General features: G+C 51.3%; 1 protein-coding gene across 1 annotated transcript; it reads right to left on the reverse strand.

Moving 5' to 3' along the window:
• Nucleotides 1–312: 312 nt before the first annotated feature.
• Nucleotides 313–27,095, reverse strand: LOC134748804 (regulator of nonsense transcripts 1). The gene is made up of 12 exons (XM_063683598.1): nt 26,735–27,095; nt 26,465–26,652; nt 22,889–23,089; nt 21,882–21,952; nt 19,338–19,405; nt 18,848–18,963; nt 17,437–17,646; nt 14,238–14,408; nt 12,839–12,998; nt 12,309–12,575; nt 11,441–11,612; nt 313–2,368 (listed from the first exon to the last, which is right to left on the reverse strand). Exons 1-12 carry the CDS (start codon nt 26,912–26,914, stop codon nt 1,062–1,064), a joined length of 3,111 nt encoding a protein of 1,036 aa, XP_063539668.1. The 5' UTR covers nt 26,915–27,095; the 3' UTR covers nt 313–1,061.

Consider the following 27,095-nt stretch of genomic DNA (forward strand, 5'->3'; position numbering starts at 1 on the left):
CGAGGTATAGTGATCCTGTTTATGTAAATGCAAAGATAATGTAAAGGAACGGTTCGTGCGTATTTGTGCCATTTTCAACCAAAAGGGTACTTAATGTCGGTTGTCAATAAGGCGCTATTTCCATATAGCTTCAATTCGAAATCAACCTTATCGACAAGCGACAATGTGGTACCTTTTGATTGAAAACGTCACATTTATTGGTCTGCAATCTACCCTGTGGGATGCCGAATTGCCGAGAGTAAGTTATCTAGTTTACGCTAAACCAATGTGGGTGTACGTCGTTGGGATAATGAAAATTTAAAACAACATCCATGACATAGGTAAATCTTTATTGATTTTCCTTCACAAATGATGTGGCAGTTTTCTCGGTTACATAACAATTTGAAACGCGCAACGCAACATTGCAGTTCTTACATCAACCAACAATTTAGAAATACTTTCATATTTTATACAAAAATATTTTTAATCTAAATTAGACTTCTTAGTACTATCTCCTTCGCTTTTAACTTTTACGGCAAATTAATTTGGTGGCAGTTCGATCTGAATTAGTGTGACATTTTGTGTTCAGTGTGTTCTCTTTTTAACTTGAGAAGGAAAAACAATGAAGTATTCTACACTTATTTAATCAGACTGACTTTAGAACTCGGACTGAAGACTACATACTGTGGTCGTTAATGTTGCAGACGATATTGATAACAGAGACGTCGCTTATCGGTTAGAATTTAAAGTAAAATAAGTCGCACTATCGCAAATACGGAAAAACTAGGGTCGTCGACGACCGAAAGCTAAATGATGTCTCTATGAAAACAATTCGATTAGAATACAAAAAACGTAACATGAATTTGGTTATTTAACAGCTGATTAAGTTTTGAAATCTGCTCAGTTTTAGTCGCAGTTTAGAACGCTTTCGAACATTCGAAGGGCGGTCGTCCCCGTCAGTCGTGTGGTCGCCTCGGAGGCCGGCGCCGGCCTCGTCGGCCTCGCCGCTCCCGGGGCTCTCGGCCTCCCCGCGGCCCCCTCGGCGTGTCGCGTCGGCATCATCCGCGTGCGGCGCGCGCCGCTCAGTACTGTCGCCGGAACCCGCCCTGGTACGTGGAGTCTTGCGAGAGCAGCCCGTCGGGTTGCGACGGGCAGTCCGGCGCGGCAGACTCCTGGCTGAAGTCTGGCTGCGACGCGCCCTGCGACAGCGACAGCGGCGGCTGCTGGGACAGGGGCTCCTGGGACAGACGCGGAGGCCGACGGCGAGCGGCGAGGCCGCGGGCCATAGGCGGGAACGGGCGTTGCGGGCCTCGCATGGGGAAGGCCGCCGGCGGAACCGGCGCGTGCAGCAAGGCGGCGCGCTCCGGGCCGACATAAGCCAGCGGGTCTCGCAGCGGCCTCGCGCGGTCGTATATGGAGCCCGGCACCATGGCCTCGCGCGCGTCGAACATGGACGTCGACATGAAGTGCGAGCCGGGGTTCTGCGCGTTCACCAGCTTCTTCGGCTTCGCGAACTGAATCGCCGACTCCTTTAGATTAGACAGCGGGCCTTCGGTCAGCACGCGACGCTCCTTGTAAAACGCGAGCAGATGATTCCAGAGCGGCTGCTTGCTAAGAACCTTAGGGTTGCCAACGACAATGAGTCCGTACTTCGCGCGGGTCAAAGCCACATTAAGACGCCTCGGATCGCTTAGGAAACCGATACCTTGATGTTCGTTGGAGCGCACGCACGACATAATGATGATATCCTTCTCCCTTCCTTGGAATGCGTCGACGCTGGCAACCTCAATCTCCTGATACAGTTTAGAGTGCAAGCTCCCCTGATACTGCATATGTTGGACTAAATACGACCTCTGTCCTTCGTAGGGGGTGATAATACCGATCTGCTCAGGTCGCACGCCGGCTTTTAAAAAGCGAGTGGTCAGCTTTTCAACATTAGCGGCCTCGGTACGATTCAGATAGGACGTTCCGGATCCGGCAATCTCTTCCTGTCCCTGGGTGACGTAGAAGAACATGGGACGATCGGGTCTCGGCCAGGGGAAGTCTATCTTATGTAGGCGGCGTTCCTCAGCGCTGACTCCATTCTGCAGCGAACCCTCGTAGAAGAAATCGGATGGGAAACGAGAGAGTTCGGGATGCATACGATACTGGACTTCGAGACGGAAGGGTCGGATGCCGAGTACCACGAGGCGCTCGAAGAGGCTCTGGCTGAGGCCCGCTTTAGCGGCCTTCTTGCACATGACGACGGGTCCGAGCTGGCAGTGGTCGCCGACGAGGATGAGTTGTCTGGCCCCCAGGACGACCGGCACCATGCACTCGGGCTCGGTGGACTGCATGCCCTCGTCGATCAGGATGGACTGGAAGCGCATGCGCGCCACGCGGGGGTCACCTGTTGTAGGACAAATATTTGATTTAACTTTTACATTATGATATATTTTAGAACGATTTATTTTATTAGCGATTAAGGTAAGTTAAATATGTTTTGTATCAATATAAAAACGTTTATTAGCCATACAGAATTTGGGTTGGAATTTTTTATTTCTGAATAATATTGAGAGAATATTTCTAGTGTTTTAATGTCCGAGGCGCAGAGGGAGGTAGGCAAAGCGTTGTCCGTGAACCGCATGCAGCTTTTTGAACCCGCAAGTGCGGCCTTTCAAGACATCCAGACAGACAGTCAAATCAACAACGGTAGCGGCGCTCGTCGGCCGCCGACAGCTCGCCCGCCTCCTCCTCCAGGCGGGACAGCTGTGGGTCTCCCTCTAGCTACAGTACGGACCTGCGCCGACGCACGTGGTGCAGACGACGTCGGCGGCGTCGAGCAGGCGGCGCTCGGCGGCGCGGCGCAGCGCGCGGTAGCGGCGCTCGTCGGCCGCCGACAGCTCGCCCGCCTCCTCCTCCAGGCGGGACAGCTGTGGGTCTCCCTCTAGCTACAGTACGGACCTGCGCCGACGCACGTGGTGCAGACGACGTCGGCGGCGTCGAGCAGGCGGCGCTCGGCGGCGCGGCGCAGCGCGCGGTAGCGGCGCTCGTCGGCCGCCGACAGCTCGCCCGCCTCCTCCTCCAGGCGGGACAGCTGTGGGTCTCCCTCTAGCTACAGTACGGACCTGCGCCGACGCACGTGGTGCAGACGACGTCGGCGGCGTCGAGCAGGCGGCGCTCGGCGGCGCGGCGCAGCGCGCGGTAGCGGCGCTCGTCGGCCGCCGACAGCTCGCCCGCCTCCTCCTCCAGGCGGGACAGCTGTGGGTCTCCCTCTAGCTACAGTACGGACCTGCGCCGACGCACGTGGTGCAGACGACGTCGGCGGCGTCGAGCAGGCGGCGCTCGGCGGCGCGGCGCAGCGCGCGGTAGCGGCGCTCGTCGGCCGCCGACAGCTCGCCCGCCTCCTCCTCCAGGCGGGACAGCTGTGGGTCTCCCTCTAGCTACAGTACGGACCTGCGCCGACGCACGTGGTGCAGACGACGTCGGCGGCGTCGAGCAGGCGGCGCTCGGCGGCGCGGCGCAGCGCGCGGTAGCGGCGCTCGTCGGCCGCCGACAGCTCGCCCGCCTCCTCCTCCAGGCGGGACAGCTGTGGGTCTCCCTCTAGCTACAGTACGGACCTGCGCCGACGCACGTGGTGCAGACGACGTCGGCGGCGTCGAGCAGGCGGCGCTCGGCGGCGCGGCGCAGCGCGCGGTAGCGGCGCTCGTCGGCCGCCGACAGATCGCCCGCCTCCTCCTCCAGGCGGGACAGCTGTGGGTCTCCCTCTAGCTACAGTACGGACCTGCGCCGACGCACGTGGTGCAGACGACGTCGGCGGCGTCGAGCAGGCGGCGCTCGGCGGCGCGGCGCAGCGCGCGGTAGCGGCGCTCGTCGGCCGCCGACAGCTCGCCCGCCTCCTCCTCCAGGCGGGACAGCTGTGGGTCTCCCTCTAGCTACAGTACGGACCTGCGCCGACGCACGTGGTGCAGACGACGTCGGCGGCGTCGAGCAGGCGGCGCTCGGCGGCGCGGCGCAGCGCGCGGTAGCGGCGCTCGTCGGCCGCCGACAGCTCGCCCGCCTCCTCCTCCAGGCGGGACAGCTGTGGGTCTCCCTCTAGCTACAGTACGGACCTGCGCCGACGCACGTGGTGCAGACGACGTCGGCGGCGTCGAGCAGGCGGCGCTCGGCGGCGCGGCGCAGCGCGCGGTAGCGGCGCTCGTCGGCCGCCGACAGCTCGCCCGCCTCCTCCTCCAGGCGGGACAGCTGTGGGTCTCCCTCTAGCTACAGTACGGACCTGCGCCGACGCACGTGGTGCAGACGACGTCGGCGGCGTCGAGCAGGCGGCGCTCGGCGGCGCGGCGCAGCGCGCGGTAGCGGCGCTCGTCGGCCGCCGACAGCTCGCCCGCCTCCTCCTCCAGGCGGGACAGCTGTGGGTCTCCCTCTAGCTACAGTACGGACCTGCGCCGACGCACGTGGTGCAGACGACGTCGGCGGCGTCGAGCAGGCGGCGCTCGGCGGCGCGGCGCAGCGCGCGGTAGCGGCGCTCGTCGGCCGCCGACAGCTCGCCCGCCTCCTCCTCCAGGCGGGACAGCTGTGGGTCTCCCTCTAGCTACAGTACGGACCTGCGCCGACGCACGTGGTGCAGACGACGTCGGCGGCGTCGAGCAGGCGGCGCGGCGCAGCGCGCGGTAGCGGCGCTCGTCGGCCGCCGACAGCTCGCCCGCCTCCTCCTCCAGGCGGGACAGCTGTGGGTCTCCCTCTAGCTACAGTACGGACCTGCGCCGACGCACGTGGTGCAGACGACGTCGGCGGCGTCGAGCAGGCGGCGCTCGGCGGCGCGGCGCAGCGCGCGGTAGCGGCGCTCGTCGGCCGCCGACAGCTCGCCCGCCTCCTCCTCCAGGCGGGACAGCTGTGGGTCTCCCTCTAGCTACAGTACGGACCTGCGCCGACGCACGTGGTGCAGACGACGTCGGCGGCGTCGAGCAGGCGGCGCTCGGCGGCGCGGCGCAGCGCGCGGTAGCGGCGCTCGTCGGCCGCCGACAGCTCGCCCGCCTCCTCCTCCAGGCGGGACAGCTGTGGGTCTCCCTCTAGCTACAGTACGGACCTGCGCCGACGCACGTGGTGCAGACGACGTCGGCGGCGTCGAGCAGGCGGCGCTCGGCGGCGCGGCGCAGCGCGCGGTAGCGGCGCTCGTCGGCCGCCGACAGCTCGCCCGCCTCCTCCTCCAGGCGGGACAGCTGTGGGTCTCCCTCTAGCTACAGTACGGACCTGCGCCGACGCACGTGGTGCAGACGACGTCGGCGGCGTCGAGCAGGCGGCGCTCGGCGGCGCGGCGCAGCGCGCGGTAGCGGCGCTCGTCGGCCGCCGACAGCTCGCCCGCCTCCTCCTCCAGGCGGGACAGCTGTGGGTCTCCCTCTAGCTACAGTACGGACCTGCGCCGACGCACGTGGTGCAGACGACGTCGGCGGCGTCGAGCAGGCGGCGCTCGGCGGCGCGGCGCAGCGCGCGGTAGCGGCGCTCGTCGGCCGCCGACAGCTCGCCCGCCTCCTCCTCCAGGCGGGACAGCTGTGGGTCTCCCTCTAGCTACAGTACGGACCTGCGCCGACGCACGTGGTGCAGACGACGTCGGCGGCGTCGAGCAGGCGGCGCTCGGCGGCGCGGCGCAGCGCGCGGTAGCGGCGCTCGTCGGCCGCCGACAGCTCGCCCGCCTCCTCCTCCAGGCGGGACAGCTGTGGGTCTCCCTCTAGCTACAGTACGGACCTGCGCCGACGCACGTGGTGCAGACGACGTCGGCGGCGTCGAGCAGGCGGCGCTCGGCGGCGCGGCGCAGCGCGCGGTAGCGGCGCTCGTCGGCCGCCGACAGCTCGCCCGCCTCCTCCTCCAGGCGGGACAGCTGTGGGTCTCCCTCTAGCTACAGTACGGACCTGCGCCGACGCACGTGGTGCAGACGACGTCGGCGGCGTCGAGCAGGCGGCGCTCGGCGGCGCGGCGCAGCGCGCGGTAGCGGCGCTCGTCGGCCGCCGACAGCTCGCCCGCCTCCTCCTCCAGGCGGGACAGCTGTGGGTCTCCCTCTAGCTACAGTACGGACCTGCGCCGACGCACGTGGTGCAGACGACGTCGGCGGCGTCGAGCAGGCGGCGCTCGGCGGCGCGGCGCAGCGCGCGGTAGCGGCGCTCGTCGGCCGCCGACAGCTCGCCCGCCTCCTCCTCCAGGCGGGACAGCTGTGGGTCTCCCTCTAGCTACAGTACGGACCTGCGCCGACGCACGTGGTGCAGACGACGTCGGCGGCGTCGAGCAGGCGGCGCTCGGCGGCGCGGCGCAGCGCGCGGTAGCGGCGCTCGTCGGCCGCCGACAGCTCGCCCGCCTCCTCCTCCAGGCGGGACAGCTGTGGGTCTCCCTCTAGCTACAGTACGGACCTGCGCCGACGCACGTGGTGCAGACGACGTCGGCGGCGTCGAGCAGGCGGCGCTCGGCGGCGCGGCGCAGCGCGCGGTAGCGGCGCTCGTCGGCCGCCGACAGCTCGCCCGCCTCCTCCTCCAGGCGGGACAGCTGTGGGTCTCCCTCTAGCTACAGTACGGACCTGCGCCGACGCACGTGGTGCAGACGACGTCGGCGGCGTCGAGCAGGCGGCGCTCGGCGGCGCGGCGCAGCGCGCGGTAGCGGCGCTCGTCGGCCGCCGACAGCTCGCCCGCCTCCTCCTCCAGGCGGGACAGCTGTGGGTCTCCCTCTAGCTACAGTACGGACCTGCGCCGACGCACGTGGTGCAGACGACGTCGGCGGCGTCGAGCAGGCGGCGCTCGGCGGCGCGGCGCAGCGCGCGGTAGCGGCGCTCGTCGGCCGCCGACAGCTCGCCCGCCTCCTCCTCCAGGCGGGACAGCTGTGGGTCTCCCTCTAGCTACAGTACGGACCTGCGCCGACGCACGTGGTGCAGACGACGTCGGCGGCGTCGAGCAGGCGGCGCTCGGCGGCGCGGCGCAGCGCGCGGTAGCGGCGCTCGTCGGCCGCCGACAGCTCGCCCGCCTCCTCCTCCAGGCGGGACAGCTGTGGGTCTCCCTCTAGCTACAGTACGGACCTGCGCCGACGCACGTGGTGCAGACGACGTCGGCGGCGTCGAGCAGGCGGCGCTCGGCGGCGCGGCGCAGCGCGCGGTAGCGGCGCTCGTCGGCCGCCGACAGCTCGCCCGCCTCCTCCTCCAGGCGGGACAGCTGTGGGTCTCCCTCTAGCTACAGTACGGACCTGCGCCGACGCACGTGGTGCAGACGACGTCGGCGGCGTCGAGCAGGCGGCGCTCGGCGGCGCGGCGCAGCGCGCGGTAGCGGCGCTCGTCGGCCGCCGACAGCTCGCCCGCCTCCTCCTCCAGGCGGGACAGCTGTGGGTCTCCCTCTAGCTACAGTACGGACCTGCGCCGACGCACGTGGTGCAGACGACGTCGGCGGCGTCGAGCAGGCGGCGCTCGGCGGCGCGGCGCAGCGCGCGGTAGCGGCGCTCGTCGGCCGCCGACAGCTCGCCCGCCTCCTCCTCCAGGCGGGACAGCTGTGGGTCTCCCTCTAGCTACAGTACGGACCTGCGCCGACGCACGTGGTGCAGACGACGTCGGCGGCGTCGAGCAGGCGGCGCTCGGCGGCGCGGCGCAGCGCGCGGTAGCGGCGCTCGTCGGCCGCCGACAGCTCGCCCGCCTCCTCCTCCAGGCGGGACAGCTGTGGGTCTCCCTCTAGCTACAGTACGGACCTGCGCCGACGCACGTGGTGCAGACGACGTCGGCGGCGTCGAGCAGGCGGCGCTCGGCGGCGCGGCGCAGCGCGCGGTAGCGGCGCTCGTCGGCCGCCGACAGCTCGCCCGCCTCCTCCTCCAGGCGGGACAGCTGTGGGTCTCCCTCTAGCTACAGTACGGACCTGCGCCGACGCACGTGGTGCAGACGACGTCGGCGGCGTCGAGCAGGCGGCGCTCGGCGGCGCGGCGCAGCGCGCGGTAGCGGCGCTCGTCGGCCGCCGACAGCTCGCCCGCCTCCTCCTCCAGGCGGGACAGCTGTGGGTCTCCCTCTAGCTACAGTACGGACCTGCGCCGACGCACGTGGTGCAGACGACGTCGGCGGCGTCGAGCAGGCGGCGCTCGGCGGCGCGGCGCAGCGCGCGGTAGCGGCGCTCGTCGGCCGCCGACAGCTCGCCCGCCTCCTCCTCCAGGCGGGACAGCTGTGGGTCTCCCTCTAGCTACAGTACGGACCTGCGCCGACGCACGTGGTGCAGACGACGTCGGCGGCGTCGAGCAGGCGGCGCTCGGCGGCGCGGCGCAGCGCGCGGTAGCGGCGCTCGTCGGCCGCCGACAGCTCGCCCGCCTCCTCCTCCAGGCGGGACAGCTGTGGGTCTCCCTCTAGCTACAGTACGGACCTGCGCCGACGCACGTGGTGCAGACGACGTCGGCGGCGTCGAGCAGGCGGCGCTCGGCGGCGCGGCGCAGCGCGCGGTAGCGGCGCTCGTCGGCCGCCGACAGCTCGCCCGCCTCCTCCTCCAGGCGGGACAGCTGTGGGTCTCCCTCTAGCTACAGTACGGACCTGCGCCGACGCACGTGGTGCAGACGACGTCGGCGGCGTCGAGCAGGCGGCGCTCGGCGGCGCGGCGCAGCGCGCGGTAGCGGCGCTCGTCGGCCGCCGACAGCTCGCCCGCCTCCTCCTCCAGGCGGGACAGCTGTGGGTCTCCCTCTAGCTACAGTACGGACCTGCGCCGACGCACGTGGTGCAGACGACGTCGGCGGCGTCGAGCAGGCGGCGCTCGGCGGCGCGGCGCAGCGCGCGGTAGCGGCGCTCGTCGGCCGCCGACAGCTCGCCCGCCTCCTCCTCCAGGCGGGACAGCTGTGGGTCTCCCTCTAGCTACAGTACGGACCTGCGCCGACGCACGTGGTGCAGACGACGTCGGCGGCGTCGAGCAGGCGGCGCTCGGCGGCGCGGCGCAGCGCGCGGTAGCGGCGCTCGTCGGCCGCCGACAGCTCGCCCGCCTCCTCCTCCAGGCGGGACAGCTGTGGGTCTCCCTCTAGCTACAGTACGGACCTGCGCCGACGCACGTGGTGCAGACGACGTCGGCGGCGTCGAGCAGGCGGCGCTCGGCGGCGCGGCGCAGCGCGCGGTAGCGGCGCTCGTCGGCCGCCGACAGCTCGCCCGCCTCCTCCTCCAGGCGGGACAGCTGTGGGTCTCCCTCTAGCTACAGTACGGACCTGCGCCGACGCACGTGGTGCAGACGACGTCGGCGGCGTCGAGCAGGCGGCGCTCGGCGGCGCGGCGCAGCGCGCGGTAGCGGCGCTCGTCGGCCGCCGACAGCTCGCCCGCCTCCTCCTCCAGGCGGGACAGCTGTGGGTCTCCCTCTAGCTACAGTACGGACCTGCGCCGACGCACGTGGTGCAGACGACGTCGGCGGCGTCGAGCAGGCGGCGCTCGGCGGCGCGGCGCAGCGCGCGGTAGCGGCGCTCGTCGGCCGCCGACAGCTCGCCCGCCTCCTCCTCCAGGCGGGACAGCTGTGGGTCTCCCTCTAGCTACAGTACGGACCTGCGCCGACGCACGTGGTGCAGACGACGTCGGCGGCGTCGAGCAGGCGGCGCTCGGCGGCGCGGCGCAGCGCGCGGTAGCGGCGCTCGTCGGCCGCCGACAGCTCGCCCGCCTCCTCCTCCAGGCGGGACAGCTGTGGGTCTCCCTCTAGCTACAGTACGGACCTGCGCCGACGCACGTGGTGCAGACGACGTCGGCGGCGTCGAGCAGGCGGCGCTCGGCGGCGCGGCGCAGCGCGCGGTAGCGGCGCTCGTCGGCCGCCGACAGCTCGCCCGCCTCCTCCTCCAGGCGGGACAGCTGTGGGTCTCCCTCTAGCTACAGTACGGACCTGCGCCGACGCACGTGGTGCAGACGACGTCGGCGGCGTCGAGCAGGCGGCGCTCGGCGGCGCGGCGCAGCGCGCGGTAGCGGCGCTCGTCGGCCGCCGACAGCTCGCCCGCCTCCTCCTCCAGGCGGGACAGCTGTGGGTCTCCCTCTAGCTACAGTACGGACCTGCGCCGACGCACGTGGTGCAGACGACGTCGGCGGCGTCGAGCAGGCGGCGCTCGGCGGCGCGGCGCAGCGCGCGGTAGCGGCGCTCGTCGGCCGCCGACAGCTCGCCCGCCTCCTCCTCCAGGCGGGACAGCTGTGGGTCTCCCTCTAGCTACAGTACGGACCTGCGCCGACGCACGTGGTGCAGACGACGTCGGCGGCGTCGAGCAGGCGGCGCTCGGCGGCGCGGCGCAGCGCGCGGTAGCGGCGCTCGTCGGCCGCCGACAGCTCGCCCGCCTCCTCCTCCAGGCGGGACAGCTGTGGGTCTCCCTCTAGCTACAGTACGGACCTGCGCCGACGCACGTGGTGCAGACGACGTCGGCGGCGTCGAGCAGGCGGCGCTCGGCGGCGCGGCGCAGCGCGCGGTAGCGGCGCTCGTCGGCCGCCGACAGCTCGCCCGCCTCCTCCTCCAGGCGGGACAGCTGTGGGTCTCCCTCTAGCTACAGTACGGACCTGCGCCGACGCACGTGGTGCAGACGACGTCGGCGGCGTCGAGCAGGCGGCGCTCGGCGGCGCGGCGCAGCGCGCGGTAGCGGCGCTCGTCGGCCGCCGACAGCTCGCCCGCCTCCTCCTCCAGGCGGGACAGCTGTGGGTCTCCCTCTAGCTACAGTACGGACCTGCGCCGACGCACGTGGTGCAGACGACGTCGGCGGCGTCGAGCAGGCGGCGCTCGGCGGCGCGGCGCAGCGCGCGGTAGCGGCGCTCGTCGGCCGCCGACAGCTCGCCCGCCTCCTCCTCCAGGCGGGACAGCTGTGGGTCTCCCTCTAGCTACAGTACGGACCTGCGCCGACGCACGTGGTGCAGACGACGTCGGCGGCGTCGAGCAGGCGGCGCTCGGCGGCGCGGCGCAGCGCGCGGTAGCGGCGCTCGTCGGCCGCCGACAGCTCGCCCGCCTCCTCCTCCAGGCGGGACAGCTGTGGGTCTCCCTCTAGCTACAGTACGGACCTGCGCCGACGCACGTGGTGCAGACGACGTCGGCGGCGTCGAGCAGGCGGCGCTCGGCGGCGCGGCGCAGCGCGCGGTAGCGGCGCTCGTCGGCCGCCGACAGCTCGCCCGCCTCCTCCTCCAGGCGGGACAGCTGTGGGTCTCCCTCTAGCTACAGTACGGACCTGCGCCGACGCACGTGGTGCAGACGACGTCGGCGGCGTCGAGCAGGCGGCGCTCGGCGGCGCGGCGCAGCGCGCGGTAGCGGCGCTCGTCGGCCGCCGACAGCTCGCCCGCCTCCTCCTCCAGGCGGGACAGCTGTGGGTCTCCCTCTAGCTACAGTACGGACCTGCGCCGACGCACGTGGTGCAGACGACGTCGGCGGCGTCGAGCAGGCGGCGCTCGGCGGCGCGGCGCAGCGCGCGGTAGCGGCGCTCGTCGGCCGCCGACAGCTCGCCCGCCTCCTCCTCCAGGCGGGACAGCTGTGGGTCTCCCTCTAGCTACAGTACGGACCTGCGCCGACGCACGTGGTGCAGACGACGTCGGCGGCGTCGAGCAGGCGGCGCTCGGCGGCGCGGCGCAGCGCGCGGTAGCGGCGCTCGTCGGCCGCCGACAGCTCGCCCGCCTCCTCCTTCAGGCGCGTCAGCTTGCGCAGCTCGCTGTCCGCGGATCCGAGTGCGCGCGCCTGTCGAATATTACAATTAATGTATGTCTGAATATAATACGCGGGGGCGGGGCGGCGGAGACAAATACGAGGGCGCGAGGAACGCGGCACGACTCACAGCGGCGCGGCCGGCGGTGGGTTTTCTCAGTGAGCTGGTCCACTGCGGTGTTGGAAAGTGTGCATACAAGCACCAATCAGCCGGACGAGTTGGTAGACAATGGTGGCAAAGGCAACTATAGTCTCGTATATGTAACATTAGGTACAAGGGTAGTTAGTAATATTGTAAGACTTACAGTTTCCTTAATTCAATTTATGTTAACCTAAACATTAAAATCTTAGTAATCTTAGTAATTTAAGTCTAAGTAAGTGAAAAGTGTAAGTATAAGTCTTTTCTCTTGTTTATACATTTATATGCTATTGTATTAGTTGGTATACTATTGTTTTGATTATGTACAACTACTAGGTACTACAAGTTTGCACTATTTATCATTACTTTTTAATTGTACCTCGATATGTGAATTAGGAAACTATAGGTCTATAAAAAATCAATTTGTAGCTATTAGCTAAGTTGCTTATGTTTACTTTAAGACTGTTTGTTTCTCAATAAATTAAAAAAAATAATAATAATAATAATTTGAAAGTATTTAAACTTTTCAACCAACGCGGCAATGGAATTTGAGGGTTTAAGTAAGATATGGCATTGTAATACACACTAACCTGCTCATGCAAAGCCAGAAAAGACACAGAGGACTCCATAGCCTCCCTCGACTTGGCGCACAGCCGCACGACCTTCAGCCCGGTGCGGTGGATCTTCTCCGTGAGCTGGTCCACGGCGGTGTTGGAGGGCGCGCACACGAGCACGGGCCCGCCGGCCTGGCGCACGAGCTGGAACACGATGGTGGCCGACGTCACGGTCTTGCCGGTGCCGGGCGGGCCCTGGATCAGGGACAGCGGCCGCTGCAGCGCGTGCTTCACCGCGTACACCTAACGAACATTACTGTTTTAGAGTCATTTTTACTTTTTACTGCAGGTTTTTACGATTTCAAACAATCTATGTATATGTCCCACAGCCCCACCCTCTAGGGCCGCCACTAATATAGAACCTAAATGACCGCTTATGGTGCGATTTCAGAAGAATTTTCTTTCGCGAATGAAATGATTTTTTCTGAAAATTGTAGCATGGGGTTTATCAAGTTTTATACAGGCTTTTAATGGTTCGAAAACGTGCACGTGACACCGTACAGTACCTGCGAGCGGTTGAGGTCGGGCAGGTTGGGCGCGCTGAAGTGCTTGGGCAGGTGCACGCGGAACAGCACCTCGTCGACCTCGTGTCCCAGCAGGCGCCGGTAGATGTAGCCCGACACGGAAGACTCGTCCACGGCGAACTTGCGCAGCGCTAGTTGCATCCTAGAAAAAAAAAACAAATAAAAAAAAAAACTTTATAATTACAACCAATGGAGCGGCAGCTTACGTTCACGAGGCTTCATGAGTTATCACCTGGGAGGTACTTGTTCATAAACACCTGTTATTGGAAAAGGGCGGGAAACTTCGAGCCGAGCGAGCGTATTTTGTTCACCATTATCAAATTTTAAATATTTTTAATATTTTGTAATAGTGGTCAACACAGTGTAAATTATTTTTTTTTTTTTTATATTTTATAAATATCATAAGTAGTTAGTTTATAATATTTTGTATATACATATTCATCATCTAGTTGGCTACGGGCAACACCGCCCTCAAGTCCATTGACTGGAACACGGCTGGAATTGGCGCGTGTTTTGTTTCACTAGGGACACTAGGGTAAATGAAATTCGAGCTATCCTACAGTATTGCTTTCCACGTGCCACGCTCCCTTAAGCTTGCGTCGCGAACGCACTGATGTTATTATTCAGTATAAGGTCATTAACAACATTATCGACGCCCCTGAGTTATTAAAATCTATTTCCTTTAGAGTACCCCGTCGTTGTGAGCGAGCATGTAGAAAGAAGAACCTCTTTTATATTCCTCGTAGTCGAACTTCATACGCGAGAAACGGTTTCATTAGAAGAGCTTGCAGGATGTATGATAATAAATTTCAAAATTTAGATATTTTCAATAACAAGTTTTGTACCTTCAAACGCCTGACCTTGAAGTGTATTAATAGGCTTTAACAGGCTTTAATTAGAAAATTTACTTTAATTGCACTTTTGTTTTGTTTACAATTTATCCATTTTTGTTTTATTTTTCCATTCTTGTTTTATTTTTGTTAAAAGGAAAGAGTATTGTTGTAACATTGTTTTGACAACTTGGAATTTCTATTTCTAGTTTAATTTAGCATTTATATAAGTCACATGGTTTTCATACAATTTTTTAGGAAACTGTAGGTCTATAAGTCTATTACCCTATATTGTAACAACTTATTAATATAAGTCTGTTTGTTTCTAAATAAATAAATAAAAAAAATTAATGACCATGTCGCATCGTTGCTCGCGCCCCGCTGCTGTCATCATGCCATTAGAATGAGCAGCTGTAGAAAGTTCACATACCGTTTGACTCAAATGAAACACTCATCAATTCCAACCGAATGATAGAAATCCTACGTTCAACTATAACAGAAAACAATTTGAAACAACATTTATGGATCGGTGTGGCTACGGCTATGGCTACCTGTCGAAGCTGGTGCTCTTCCATATGAAGTCGACGACGAAGCTGGCCGTGCAGTCGGCGGGCGCGCCGGCGCCGGACTTGAGCTCCAGCCCCACGTCGTCGCCGAAGTTGTCCGGCACCTTGATCACGTGCCCCACCCCCGCCCACGGCTTGTGCAGCTCGCCCACGTATCTGCCAACAAAACATTACATTATAGCATAGAGTAACTTATACTAGAGCGGTACTGTCATAGTAAATTTTGTAACCCCAGTAAATTCACTGCCATCTGTCGACACACTTTAAAACTAAAAATGAAGATTTATAAAAATACGATAAAACGTATTTAAATATAATATAATGTATATATTAGTTAATTGTTAATTGTTTTAAAAATTTAATGTTTCTTTTTATGTATAGTTTAAGATCTCGTTCCCAGTCCTATTATACACAGTTAACGCTATGTACTCCTTAATTGTCGTACTGTATCAGGTGAAGCACCTTGACACAATTTTAATGCAACATATGTAATACATACGATGTGGATGTACTTAATAAATAAAATAAAAATAAAATAAAATAGAGATAAATGTTTTTTTTTTTATTTGCATTAATTATTTTTATGATTTTGACCCATGTTCTTTCACTGATATGCGTTAAAATTGTTAAATAACAAACGAAACCGTCAACGCCATCTATACGACTGTAGGCCAAAACTAGTAGCGCCCTCTGAACGAAAATCAAATTTTCTTGATTTTCGAGGCACGTTTTTTCCTTAGACTGTATCCATCTATTACGGAGTTATATCTATCTTTGATTATAGCTTCATTTAACCCCCCCTAAGGCGAAAGTGGAGGACCTGCGCGAAATCTACTTTTCATACAAACGTAGTCCTCATTTTCCTCTCTGGATATTAAGAGCGCTCTTACAAGAAAAGTAGAAATAATGTAAAATTGATGATATTCCCGACAACATTTAAGACTTTACGCTCATTATTAGAAACAAAGAGTACTTGTTCCAGTAAGAGCGTCTTCTCTTTAGGAATATCGTTGTGTACATTTTAGAAAAAGGACTAATTAAATTAGTAATGATTTTTTTTCTGATGGTCGTTTACGAAAAACCGCGTGAAGCACTGAATTGTGAGATCTTATTTGTAAATTTTGAGAAGGTCGAAATCTACTTTTCATACAAACGTAGTCCTCATTTTCCTCTCTGGATATTAAGAGCGCTCTTACAAGAAAAGTCGAAATAATGTAAAATTGATGATATTCCCGACAACATTTAAGACTTTACGCTCATTATTAAAAACAAAGAGTACTTGTTCCAGTAAGAGCGTCTTCTTCTCTTTAGGAATATCGTTGTGTACATTTTAGAAAAAGGACTAATTAAATTAGTAATGATTTTTTTTCTGATGGTCGTTTACGAAAAACCGCGTGAAGCACTGAATTGTGAGATCTTATTTGTAAATTTTGAGAAGGTCGAAATCTACTTTTCATACAAACGTAGTCCTCATTTTCCTCTCTGGATATTAAGAGCGCTCTTACAAGAAAAGTCGAAATAATGTAAAATTGATGATATTCCCGACAACATTTAAGACTTTACGCTCATTATTAGAAACAAAGAGTACTTGTTCCAGTAAGAGCGTCTTCTTCTCTTTAGGAATATCGTTGTGTACATTTTAGAAATAGGACTAATTAAATTAGTAATGATTTTTTTTCTGATGGTCGTTTACGAAAAACCGCGTGAAGCACTGAATTGTGAGATCTTATTTGTAAATTTTGAGAAGGTTACTCTGCTAAAGTTGGATATTTTGTATTACTAATATCCTGTTCTTTAGGAATATCGAATGATATTCTTCCTACATGCTTTTGAGAAAGAGAAAATCAATGTAAAACGAATTTCGTACCAAATAACAATAATTAGGATTTTAATATTTAAGTACAGTTAGTGTCGTTATAATTGTTTTCAATATGCTTCACGAAGGATCAAGATTGTTTAATCCATCATTGTAGTGTGAGCGAGAGGGAAAACGTGGTAGAAGGGATCGGCATACTGAGCTCGCACAGCCCGCCGCAGCGCGTAAAATACCTAAACTCGCTCAACGCCGAAATGTAATAACGCTCTTAACATAACGCCCTTGAAAATATTTTTACACAATTTGATTTTTTCACTTTTAATTATTATAAGAGTTAGGAGCATTTAAAAATTTGTATGAAATCTGTTTTTCGCTCCTAATTTTGAAATCTCCATAAAAAAATAATTCATATGCGATCGTGCGACATCATCGTCAGCAAGTTTTTATTTCCGGTTTAAATGAAAACTATTTAGGTACCTGCATAAGAGTGGAAAAAATCGCCTACAATAAACGATTTTCCGCTCAACGTCGGTCAAACTTACTATAATTATAAATTGACCTTAATAAATTCTGTTTGCTCAATTTTGAAACTTACATGGCGACTCTGCCAACAATGGTTCTTTACAATGACTTTGTTAATAATAAATAATTCTGCTAATTCACTTGGACAACCGTACCCGTAGTATGAAAGTGAATCATCAAGAGAGAAGACACGCACTTGGTGTGATTTGCAAAACCCGCGCACCCTGAAGATGTCGATACAATATCTCGCCAGTCTACCTGGGCGTAATGCGTTCGAAGCGTCAGGACAAATAATAAAATAAGTGCACGTCCCGTTCAACTGTCTGTCTTGGTCAGAGTGAAGTAGATATTCTTCTTTATGTTAAACAGTACGTCAACGAACACGACAATGTCTTCAGGAACGTATTCAGTCTCTTGTCTAAGAGGATCTAAATTCTAATCCAATGTATCAAAATAAAATATAAACTTCATACCTCAACCTAAGTTTATCTATGCATTTATCACTATCCGTCTTCGCCAGAGTAAAGTTTTAAGCCCAACATCGTAACGCATCTCAATGCTCTTTTGTGTCTGTTTTGCGTTTTGTTTTGCGTTTTACTCTTTCAGTTTCTTGTCACAATCCAACCTATTTCATAGAAATATAATAAAAACTTCGTTACCAGAGTCTAAGTTCATCTCCATGCACTATGCATCAGCTTCATATCGCTGTCAGTCTTGGCCAGCGTGAAGTAAGGATCACCTTGTTGAGCCCCACGTCCTAGAGAACCTCAGTGCCCTCTTGCGCCTGAGACTCTTTCAGAGTCTTGTGTCTACTATTGAAAAAATAAATAAATGAAAGTTCCATACCTCAGCCTAAGTTCATCTCCATGCATCAGCTTCATATCGCTGTCAGTCTTGGCCAGCGTGAAGTAAGCTATGGTCTTCTTGTTGAGCCCCACGTCCCAGCGAACCTCAATGCCCTCTTGAGTTTGAGACTCTTTCAGTCTCTTGTCGTAATCCGCTTCGAGCTTGACCAGAGGGCCGAAGATGTTCTGGTACTGATAGCCGTCTTCGTATCTGTAACAATTTATTGGTGATTCGAGATATGACAATATTGGCAATCATCACAGAAATAAATATACCATAGAAGACGTAAATGCATGTACTTCGCGTGTCCGAACCCCGACCAAGCGTCAAGGTTGACCGTCGCTCTTTACAGTCCACGCCGCCGGTTGTTGCAGCCGGACGTCCGTGAAAACTTAAAAAATGCTTCGTTGCATGATAATTAGCCTCATGCATGAAGTTTATATTTGAACGAAATATGTTTTATTCGGATGTTTGTTACCGTTATATCATGTTACAAATGCATTTCCGTTTTTAAATTACCATTTAATTACTTAAAATTATAAATAAAAAGTACAAAAATTTGCCCGCGAAAAGCTAGTGACCGAAACGCTCGAAATGCCACGTGACGTCACGCGTTCGACGGATTAGTGTCATTAGTAGCAAACGTCAGTTGGGCCGCCCAACGTGTGACGTCATCACGCTCTGTCGAATTCGCGCCAAAAATTATGAGCGTTTCAACCGCTCAAATATTTTCAACATTTTAAATATTTTTTAATAAAATAATGTTAAGGTTTACAAAAGTATTTTTATCATTTCCGGTGTTCCAACGATATAAATTATGAATCCAAAAATAAAAATAAAAACATGCATGGAGCTAATTAACTGCAACAGCCCAAAAATTGCGAGCACCCAATGGCAAGAACATATTTCCTATCACAGATATGAGATAAGTAATTTTAAAATTATATTGTGCGTAAATTTTGTATGAAAAAGTCGGCACGCTTGGTTTCAATACAAATCGTGGTATTTGCGTCATCTGTGGCAATCATTGATTACTCGTTTTAAGACCTGGCATATGGGCGAGTTTTTGGCGTGACCGTGACCGCGACCAGTGTTATAAAAAAAAATGTAAGATTAATATAGTCCCTTCGATAGAAAAGATAGACCAAAAAATTCAAATGTGCTTTGTCCAGCTGTTTTCCTTTACAGATCGCTTTTCTCAACCGACTCTCGCGAAATTTTGAGAGCAGGTTCGATTTGTTATTTATTTATTAAATTTTTGTAAGTTTCAAATGCAAGGTCCAAAGCTCACAGAGCCACTAGTTATAAACCAAACTAGTAGCCCCATATGTCACTTGTTCCATGATCCCCGATGGTTCTATTTGGTTGAGCATGGAAAGTTTTCTCCAGCCGTCACCGGCATCAGCAGTACCTGAGCAGAACCTGGTGGGGCTCCTCGTCCACACCGGGCTTCTCCAGGTCCTGGAAGGTGGCGTCCACGTTGTCGCGCCACAGCTCCTCCAGCCGGCCGATCTGCTGCGGGGTCACCTGGCGAACACCGATAAGGTTACACACTGAAATAGATTATATGGCAAGACCCGGATGAGCTGGCCTAAATTAGTTGAACTACCCGTGCGAAGCCGGGGCGGGTCGCTAGTTAAGGATAATATAGCTAACATTACTACACTATTACTTAGCTTGAAAATATTGGTTTGTAGATCTTTGCCTACAAGTCAGAATAAAAAAAAACAACAGTTGCATAATATTGTACGAATATCCCTAAGAACACTGCTGTAAGATCCTTATAACACTGCGCCGGGGCCCGCCGCGCCGCGCACCTTATGAAGTTGATTTCGATCTCACTGGCAGTCATTTAATCTACAAATAAGAGTGCTGGAATAGAAAAAACTATTATATCTTACTTGACGAGCCCTCATCTGCTCAGCTTCAGATGGTACTTTAACCAGCCAGGATAGGAACGCGCGGTCCGCTGTAAATTGAAACAAGTTAATTAATTTCAAAGACTAACCCCCTTATTTTTTAATTATCAGTTTTTTTTTGTCTTTGTAACATAAAGAAGTGTCAACATGATGGAAAGGGACAGCCGAATATCAGTGGCTTGTTTGACAGGTGTTTATGAAAATTATGAATAAGAGCTCATTTAGACGGCGCGCGACCTCGCATGCGAGTAGTTTTATTGCGGACTATTCTTGAAAGGAAATTCAATGAAAGGAACCTGGCATGCGAGTTTTCGCACTCTAAATGAACCTTCTCGCAATAAAGTTATACATATACACGGTGGCTAAAAAATAAGTGCATTCCCGTTGCCAGGGTTTGGTATTATACTGAGCAGGGACCGGCCCGCTATCCCTTATCGGGGTTTTATAAGGGTATTGCATAAGGCTTAACTCACCATACCCTTTGCCAGACGAAACCCTTTGTTTTGGTTTTAAAAACCCTTATATAAAGCTACCACATTTGAGTAATCGGTAGCCCAAATACCCTTACAAAACCCTTATCATCCGCTCACCAACACCTTGCATATTGCTTATAAGGGTTAGCCTTATAAAGGGCTTCCCTTTTAGCATATAAGCGTGCTAATTTAAGTCGTCTACCTTGTTCATAAAGCACACATTACTTCGAATCCGAGCGATCGTCGGCGGCGACGGCGGCGTTCTTTGACTAGGCACGTATTTTCTTTCCTTTTCATACACTACCTTAGATATATACTAATCCTGTCTCTTTCACTCAAAGGGAAACCTTTATAAAAAGCGCTTAAAGATAAGGGTAACCCTTATTAAGAGCTAGCCTTATTTTTGGTTAGCTTTTCGGTAAGGGTTAGTCAAAGGTAAGGGTATGAATAGGCTTGCAGTTCAAAAGTCTTTCAATGTGTTAGCCGTGTTTAAGTGTCACCCATTGAAAGGGTTTTATCGCGGAAAGGGTTGTCCGGTCCCTGATACTCAGCAACTTTTACCATAGGACCAACCCCGAAATCGCGAAAAAAAATTTGGCTGGTTCATACATTTTGGCTGGTCCATTTTCTATGGAAGGGTAAAAAAATTATTTGCGATTTCGTGGATGGTCCCATAGTAACAGTTGCTCAGTGTAATCCCAAAATCTCCCTGGCAACGGGAATGCCCTTTTAGCCAACCTGTATAAGATATAGTAGTAGTAGTAGTAGTAAATCACTTTATTGTACAAAACAAAAATTGATAACATGAAATTCATATAAATTTAGGTACAAAGGCGAGCTTATCCCTATAAGGGATTTCTTCCAGCTAACCTTAGAGTAAATGAGTGGAAAATTCGAATTAGATAGATAGACAAACTTATAGAACATACAATAATATTTAAAAAGGAAAACTACAATATTAACGTCTACGAATAACTAAAATACATCAATTGCATTATGCAATAAAATAAATATGTACTAGCAACTAGCATACATATAGTACTAAATAAATATTAAATAAATATATACATATATATATAATATATAAATAATATATATATATTAGCACTCAACCAAATCACAGTTCGTGGGAAAGCCAAAGCTTTTTCAGATTAACTTTGAGTGATGCTACAGACCGGGACCGTTTGAGCGACAGGGGCAACTCGTTCCACAACTTCACAGCGCATATAGTTATGGTAAAATCTAGCCTCATATTCATGTTAAAACTTTCGTTAGCCGAAAGAAAACTTGCCACCACACCTCTATCAAAGAATTTTAACTCTGTAACCAGTGTTATATTGAACAAATTTTGTCCTTAATCAGGCGGTAAAAAAACATGGATTATTAACTCGTAACCATTCCGAGAATAGGTATTTCATGGCATAAGGAATATTCATTAATTCATGAGATTGACTGACCTTTGTGGTTTACACATTATTTAGCATTGCAAAGTGTATAAGGGCACCTGTTTAATTATTTATGGACTTAACTCTGGTTTTTATTATTTCAAAACAATGCAAAATAATGATTTAAACTTTCACGATTTTTACTCATTATTATTTACAATGACGGGACTTAATCGCGTAAAATAAGTATTAAATTTACCTCCGACGTTTCGAGGACGGCGTTGTCCCCGTGGTCTCGGAGAAGACTGGGTAAAGTTGACATCAACATCTTCTAGGCGCGCGAGTTTTTCGAACTACCCGCACTTGGTCTTGTTTATTAACTTGAACGTTTTGCGCACTAGGGATGTTACCGGGTCGACACACAACACTCACAATATTCGATTTTTCAACTTTCGATATTTGGTTTCGCTTACACTTACTAATGACTGGGTTCCATGTGGATGAGATCTTAAAACCTTCGTCTCGATTGAAATTTCTATGTTTCTTGATTTCATACTTATTTTACGCGATTAAGTCCCGTCATTGTAAATAATAATGCAAAATAATATTAATGGTGTTGAAGCAAAAAAAGATGAATAATAATGAAAATACAATAAAAATATACGCACAAATCAATGGCTTCCACTGCTCCTGGTCCCAGTTCATGTCTTTGAGGGAGCTCTGCGCCGCACAAGGTTGACTGAAACAAAGTATTTATGATGTCACAAGCGTCATTATGACGTTGCTGACGTCGCCTCATTTGCTAGGTCTGGACGCACCTTTACGAAACGCGTGTATGCACTGTGTCATACAACCCATTTATCTGATTCGTTAATTAAACTTTTATAACTTGTAAATTTATGTTAGACGAAAGTGGAGGACACGCGCGAAATCGCATTTTCATACAAACATAGCCCTCATTTTCCTCTCTGGATATTAACATTATTGAAAATATTTTGACACAATTTGTTGTATATCAACCACAGCTATGCTCCTACGTTTGATTTTTTTCGAAGTTTTAATTACATATTATAAGAGTTAGGGGCATTTAAAAATTTGTATGAAACTAGACTTATATTGACCGGGATATGGACCGTGATTACCTTTTGTATTGTTTTCGAGCTCTCAATATTTTTTTTATCTCGATAATATAAGTCTAGTGAAACTAACCGTGAATCATTCAAAACTCATATTGTATGAAAACTGTTTTTGCTCGTAATTTTTATAATAAAAAAATCTAAAAAAGTCAAATGTACGGGCATAGGCATGGATAATATACACCAAATTATGTAAAAATATTTTCCATAATGTCAATGTCAATATCCAGAGAGGAAAATGAGGACTATGTTTGTATGGAGAAACGGCCGTCCCCTTTCCTCTTAATTGTTAACATATGAGCTTTAATTTTTTTAAATACAGACTTTATAAATTTTCAATGTATAAAAACTGCTATGGAAAAAATTCTACTAAAAGTATTACTACAAAAATCTTCGAACATTGCGTTACGTAATATTTGAACGCCCCCTATAAGGCAACGAGGCTCATATTACAAATATCTCATAGACTAACATAGATACATGTCGTGGCTCTGTATGAACTAGGTGATTAGAGACAAGGTAGTCAATGTATAACTTACCGACACAGCAACACCACAACGGAGTCAGCTTTAGCGGGTATAAAGCCAAGAACAAAGACATTTCTTGCACCACACGAGTAGCACTCAAGCAGGGTCTCGCCCAGCGGCCCGTCGCGGTGTAGAGCAGCCTCTTTATGCTTGGCACGGACCAGGTGGTTGATGATATGCGAGCCGGAGGTGTTGCCGCGGCCATTGCAGAACCTAGAATGGTAGATTGGATTAGCATGAGTTGTTGTGGTTTACAATAGAAAACAATAAAAACAGATCAATGTAAAGATTTCCAAACAAAGTGTCCTATTTTAATTTATATTAAGATCTGTGCCCTTCTGTGATCTGTGTTTCTTCGACTTAAATCTCCAATCGGCTGTTCTAGCCATGATCAGATGGTTTATTTTTTCGTTTTTAGGTTAATTATTTAGGGTGGTGTTCCACTGAGCACCATCACCAGTTTACGTGGGGGCTTATTGTTTCTGGCCCAGCCCTACAATATGCCATCTTCTTAGCTTCGGTATGTAGTCTTGTTTGATTAACAGGTTTCTGGCTAATTTGTTCCAGAGGTTTTGAAGTCATGCCTTGTACTTTTTGCAGTATTCGTAAACGAATATAATAGAGAAAAATATTACGACGACCTGGGTAATGGTTTATAAAAGGGCTGTCACCCATATGTTAGCATATCTTTCTAGCAAATATTCAAACAAAGCTTTTTCATAAAAAAAGATGCAAACTAAGATTATAAGTTACATGGCTTTATTTTATACTCACTTATTAATAAAATTTTACAAGCCTCAATTGGGTCATTTGTTTTATTCCTTTCTAAGAAATATGTTAAGGGGCCCACTGACTATCAGTCCGCCGGACGATATCGGCCTGTCAGTTAGAACAAAAATTTGACAGTTCCGAACAACTGACAGGCCGATATCGTCCGGCGGACTGGTAGTCAGTGGGCCCCTTAAGTCAAAATGACAGATTTAGTGCCAGTTGCACCATCCGCACTTGACAGACTGATGAACGTCACCCGGCGCGCCGCGGCGGTTTACTATGAAACTTTCTATACAATACAAAAATCTTTATTTGTTTTAAACACAAATTGCCATGATTTAGGTGATGGAGCCCCCCGGTAAGCAAAAAATTGCCTGTGTCGGGAGGCACCGCTCTTCCCTAGGTTAAAGCAAACTATTTGTACAAATAAAAATTTAAAATCTAAAGATTAATTTCTAAAACCAAAACAACAAAAATGACCATTTAACTTACACTAAATTTTAACAAACTTATGATATTGTAACTTAAATAATTTATAATAATAACTATAAATGCATGAAAAACGTGTGCGTGTGTGTGTGTGTGTGTGTGTGTGTGTGTGTGTGATACTGTTCTGTCCGTTTGCCTATTTATTTATTTTTATTTTTTTAGTATTCTGATATTAGTAGTTTTTCCGTTTCTTCGTATGATTTTGTTTTTAGCCACACAGTAAGAAGTATTTTGCAATCACGGTGTGACTTTGAGTGAATGTCTAATTCTTTATTTATTTTATTATATAAATAGGCAGACTGCGTTAAATTGCGACCTTGCAAAGTGCGATCTTGTACGTGAAGTCTTAGCTACATAGATAATATGTCTATTATTTTTGTAGTTAGGGTTATATGGTAATAATTTGTGTGTTTTTAGTGTATAACTTCCTGACCGAAAGTAGGCCACTGGTTTGGAATAACAAGTCGGTAGGGTATCTATTTTTTTTGAAAAACATGACTTTTAACAGTGCACGTTGAGCTCGTTCCAGGTCAATGAGACGACTTTTTGCTGCGCCTCCCCACACAGGTATGCAATACACTATTATAGATTGTACCAGAGATATATAAATTTCATTTAAAACGTTGCGGGAGTTGGTTAAACTTGTGCTCACTTTACATACAATAAAATTAAGCGAACTCTTTAACGATGAAAAACAGTTGGTGCAACCGACCCTAAGACAAACAATTCATAGGTAGTTGAGAGTTGTAGTGCTTTTAGTAATAACGCCAAAAATATGTGACCCTGCAATTGATTACTATAGGTTATAGGTTTTCGCGGGCTTGGTTTCCGCAACTCGACGTCATATAATGCGCCTATTTTGCGTGATGGGTTGACGGCACTACTCTTGCCAACCCAAGTCTTCCAGGAAGCCTAGCAGCCGAGGTATTGTGCCCGGTATTCTGCCACACCCAATTGATTACTATCAGTATTATCAGTAGACAAGGCATCAATTCATTGTTATCAATGTATGTCTTGTAATCAAAGTATGTTAGTATTATAATAACATATATTATACGGATGGATTATCTTCAGTTCTTAAAGAAAAATACTTTCACTGCATAACTTTTAAAATAAAAACTAGAGGCTAGTATATTGAAAAGACAACCTCCCATACAACACCATATTCCTGGGTGCTTCATTATTATAAACTCACAATTCTTGAAAAATACATCGTGCTTTGGGTTATAAAGTTATAATCAATTGAGACTAAAAATTTAATTGATAAATTGTATCGCCACATACGCACATATCAATGTTAATGGGATAGATGACTGATGTGTCATCAAAAAGTTTTTTGAATTGCGTTATTTCCACATGAAAAATTTCAAAAAGTTGTCTTATTTCTTGTATGGGGATCGTAACTTTCCATTTACAAAATAAGGTAATTTCATACAATTTCCGAAAACTTCTAACTTTTTTGTAACTCCGCAATTTGCACAAATGTAGGACAGATTGTGTTAAATGATTCCATGGACTAAGCCAGGGGTCACTAAATGGGGGACCACCTATATATGCAATAAACTCAAGTAATAATGGACCGCAATGGTCATTTTAATTAGTGGCCCCCTGGACTAAGCAGTTATAACAAGCACCAACTCAATTTAACATCAAGTGTAATGAACTTTAAGGAAATTCATATCAGTTTTATTTATAAATTCATGTGCATTTGACCTACAACATACATTTTTCCTTAACATTATTTGCAGTAGCTGTTATCATAGTTATTATTAGTAGTAGTAGTAGTAAAACTCTTTATTGTACAAAAAGAAACATAAAACAAGAGAAAAACGCAAGAATAGAATTAGTTTACTTTTTAAGAATTTAACTGGAAGGTCCTTTTTACTGATAAGACTTTTTCCGTGACTAATTGTCAACTACAGTTTATTAATTAAAGTTAGTTACACAAAAATAGTCAATTTAAGTTATAGCATCACCTCATTACAACAAACATGGAACAGTTGCGTCAATAATGCTGGTTACCAGTTATATATTTAAAAGAAACTGTTTACCATTATAATATACTATAAAGCCTTGTTACATTATAATTTAATATCCCTGATAGGAACATTACAGCTAGATTGCCACAATTTGTCTGACTGACCTGTCATTTTAGTACAAAATTGGTACAAAAGCAGGATGATTAGGTAGTGAATTGGTCAATCAATCTCTCATTCTAATAGTTGAGACATAAAATCAGTATACCAATGTTATTTTATTTTTAATATTTCTTACTTTTTTTTTGGATTTTATTCTGGTTACCAGACCTTTAAGCCATATTTAACTTACCACTTATTGCATATGTTGCACATCACTACGGTCGCGGGGTCGTGGATACCGCAGTACTTGCAAGCATGGTCAGGCAGCTCTTTGCTGCTATACAGAGCTTCATCTTCTTCCTCAAATTGCAACTCTGCTATGGCATTCGTAACAGAAGATACTTTAGAACTCAGATCCAAACGACCTAGGCCGTTAACCTACAAGAACACAGAAATCATATGGTGTAATCAAAACGAATAAATAAAACGAGGTTAGGTGCACTAGTTTACAGCCACTGACCTGGTTGGAAGTGGTTAGACCATGATCATGCTGCGAAGCCTGGGTTTGGCTCTGAGAAGGGAGGGTGAAATCAGTGAATTCGAACTCCGATCCCTGAGTATCAGCTCCTATAAGATCCGCTTCTTCAGTATCCAGAAATGTGAGCGTTTGGGAGCTCGGTCCATACGCGTCGACGCTCATGGTTGTGTATGGTAATTTAAGTTAAAATTTGGAATACGTGTCAAAAAGATTAATAAAAACAGAACGATAAAACAATTCTCCCATAACAGCCACGCAATAATTATCAAACGGCTCGGAAAGAATGACGAATAGGAAAATACGCCATGTTAGTTGTTGGTATGTTGGTAGTACTGAAAGTCTG

The sequence above is a fragment of the Cydia strobilella genome, chromosome 17, assembly GCF_947568885.1.
Source record: "Cydia strobilella chromosome 17, ilCydStro3.1, whole genome shotgun sequence".
NCBI lineage: Eukaryota > Metazoa > Arthropoda > Insecta > Lepidoptera > Tortricidae > Cydia > Cydia strobilella.